Source organism: Papilio polytes, unplaced genomic scaffold, assembly GCF_000836215.1.
Source record: "Papilio polytes unplaced genomic scaffold, Ppol_1.0 DF823991.1, whole genome shotgun sequence".
Lineage (NCBI taxonomy): Eukaryota > Metazoa > Arthropoda > Insecta > Lepidoptera > Papilionidae > Papilio > Papilio polytes.
The window spans coordinates 875,411-877,660 of NW_013525213.1; the positions used below are offsets into that span (position 1 = coordinate 875,411).

Consider the following 2,250-nt stretch of genomic DNA (forward strand, 5'->3'; position numbering starts at 1 on the left):
AATCTATTGTCTGTTCACAACCTTGTACAGATGAGTTCATTTTAAGAATTTTTACCTTATCTCAGTCTGTTTTAAATTTATTTATTTTACTTCTAGTTATAATGGTTAAAAGTTTCTAATTTATTTTAATTACATTTGTTTACACTAGGGTGAGTACTGTTATCTCATTTAAGCCTCTACCGACTACTTTACAGTTAGTTATTTTACAATAATCTGTTTTCTTTGTGTTCATGAAACTAACCAGGTAGCCATGTTGACGCTCAATTTGTAGGTATGTTTTGTTATCCCGGATGTATACAAGCGTGTCTCTGAATTTCGAGCATAATACACGAGCCGAGGCTGCATTTGATTTTTGTTAAAAGCCCTTCGCCAGGCTAAAAGCGTGCAGTGCTGCGGTCACCTACTAACTAGGAATTGTGTTTAGGCTAAAATTCCACATTTCATTAGTACTTAGAAAACGTTAATGATGTTCATTAAGTAAACCATAAAAGAGTATCATTATTTTATTTATCTAAAACGTTAACATATCTTAATTTGTATACTTATCTTTTATTTACACTTATTGTTAAAAACACTTAAAAGAAATTACTCGTAAATGGCAAGATTTCTTTCTATTAGTTAATCGTCTTCTATATCTGATTTAACATTACATATATCAAAACGGAGCATTGAATCAGAGTCTCTGTTGCTTGCATTATCTACGGGCATGTCCTGAGCAGAAAGTGGAGATAATGGGTTATTTCGACTATTAATCTGTTCCATGTTTGAACTCTGTTGAAATGTATTGAATGTTCGTGTTTCGATGACAGTTGCATTGTTAATCCTTAAATGTTTAGGAGTTGAAAACTTACGGAGTACATTTAAAATTTCTATCTTCGCTGACAGTCTATCTTCGTCATCCAGTTTTGACAGTGAAGGTACCAGTGATCTGCAAAAATCTCTTACTTCATTTTCGTCTGTCCATGAATTACTCGGTTTTGGTTCAGTTACATTCACTGTTGGTTCTGGCGTCTGGGGAATTTTATTTGGTATGCTTCTTACAACTTTGTATTTAGGAGAATTACTAGGACTGCGTCTCTTGGTCCTGGTTAATGGTGTTACAATTTCTTCTATATCATCATCATCATCATCCTTCGTTATCGGAGTTTTTAATTTAGAAATACTGTCGGTTTCTTGACACAGTGGTATTAAAAATGCTAATTGTTTATAATATCTATATTTCCTCTTTTTCTTGCCACCGGGGTTGGGTTTATATTTATTAGTTATTTCACGTCTAATGTTATCTCTCATATTCTTCCATTTACTTTGTACCAGTCTGGCTAAAAAAAAAATGTAACCAAGTAAACACAAAAGTACATTAAAAAACTGACATATAAATACGGCACCGTTGCCACGAGTTTCAAATCATACAACGGATCTGTAGGCTTAAATTCAACTCTATTGACTTTCACAGCGACTGAGCGAGGTTGCGAGTTATGACGTTTTTAGATGCGTTGTCTCACTCACACCAACGAATACAGCGGCGACGCGGCGCTGCGCGGCGCGGCGTTACAACACAACGCACGGCCGCTCCCAGGTTATTAAACAATTTAAGTGAAATAGCGGTAAATAAACGGCTTATGCAGATATTCTATTGAAGTTTTTTGTATTTATAAATTCTATTTACAACTAAACAACTCACCTCTTAATTCTTTATCTCTTTTGGTGAGGTCGTCCCAATTTTCGATAATCTCCGAAGCCACTTGCATCCAGTTGGCATACTTCGCTGCTCTATCATTATATTTCTCATCAGCTTTATCATATAGCAATCGTCGTTTTTTAACCGCGGCAATGAGCTCTTCTGGATCGAAATCCATTTTGCGCTTCATGTATTCACCAACGCTCGATATCTGACGCTTGTTCGAGCGAGACTGACGTGGGCCGCGGCGCGGTTGCCGCACCGTGCGATGAATAAACGCTTGAGAGAATGAGAAGAATGTATCGGGATAGAGCGCGACAGAACAACGCCGCGCAAAAACACATTTCCGTGAGATGCGAATGGCCGTTCGGAAACCACACCGCGCGGTCTTTTTACGTTACATCAATGTGATTATTTGTGATGATCTTTCGTTTATGTGGAGCGCATGACTATTATGGTCATTTACATATTTTACAGATATAGAAAATATATGCGATGAAAAATAAATGTTATGTAATCTATTATAGTTAATAAAATTGGAGTACCTGTATGTAATCATAAAAAATTAACGG

General features: G+C 36.3%; 1 protein-coding gene across 1 annotated transcript; it reads right to left on the reverse strand.

Moving 5' to 3' along the window:
• Positions 1-488: 488 nt before the first annotated feature.
• On the reverse strand, positions 489-1,906 carry LOC106101315. The gene is made up of 2 exons (XM_013280493.1): positions 1,682-1,906; positions 489-1,319 (listed from the first exon to the last, which is right to left on the reverse strand). The coding sequence occupies exons 1-2, from the start codon at positions 1,866-1,868 to the stop codon at positions 619-621; spliced, it is 888 nt and encodes a 295-aa protein (XP_013135947.1). The 5' UTR covers positions 1,869-1,906; the 3' UTR covers positions 489-618.
• Positions 1,907-2,250: the final 344 nt, after the last annotated feature.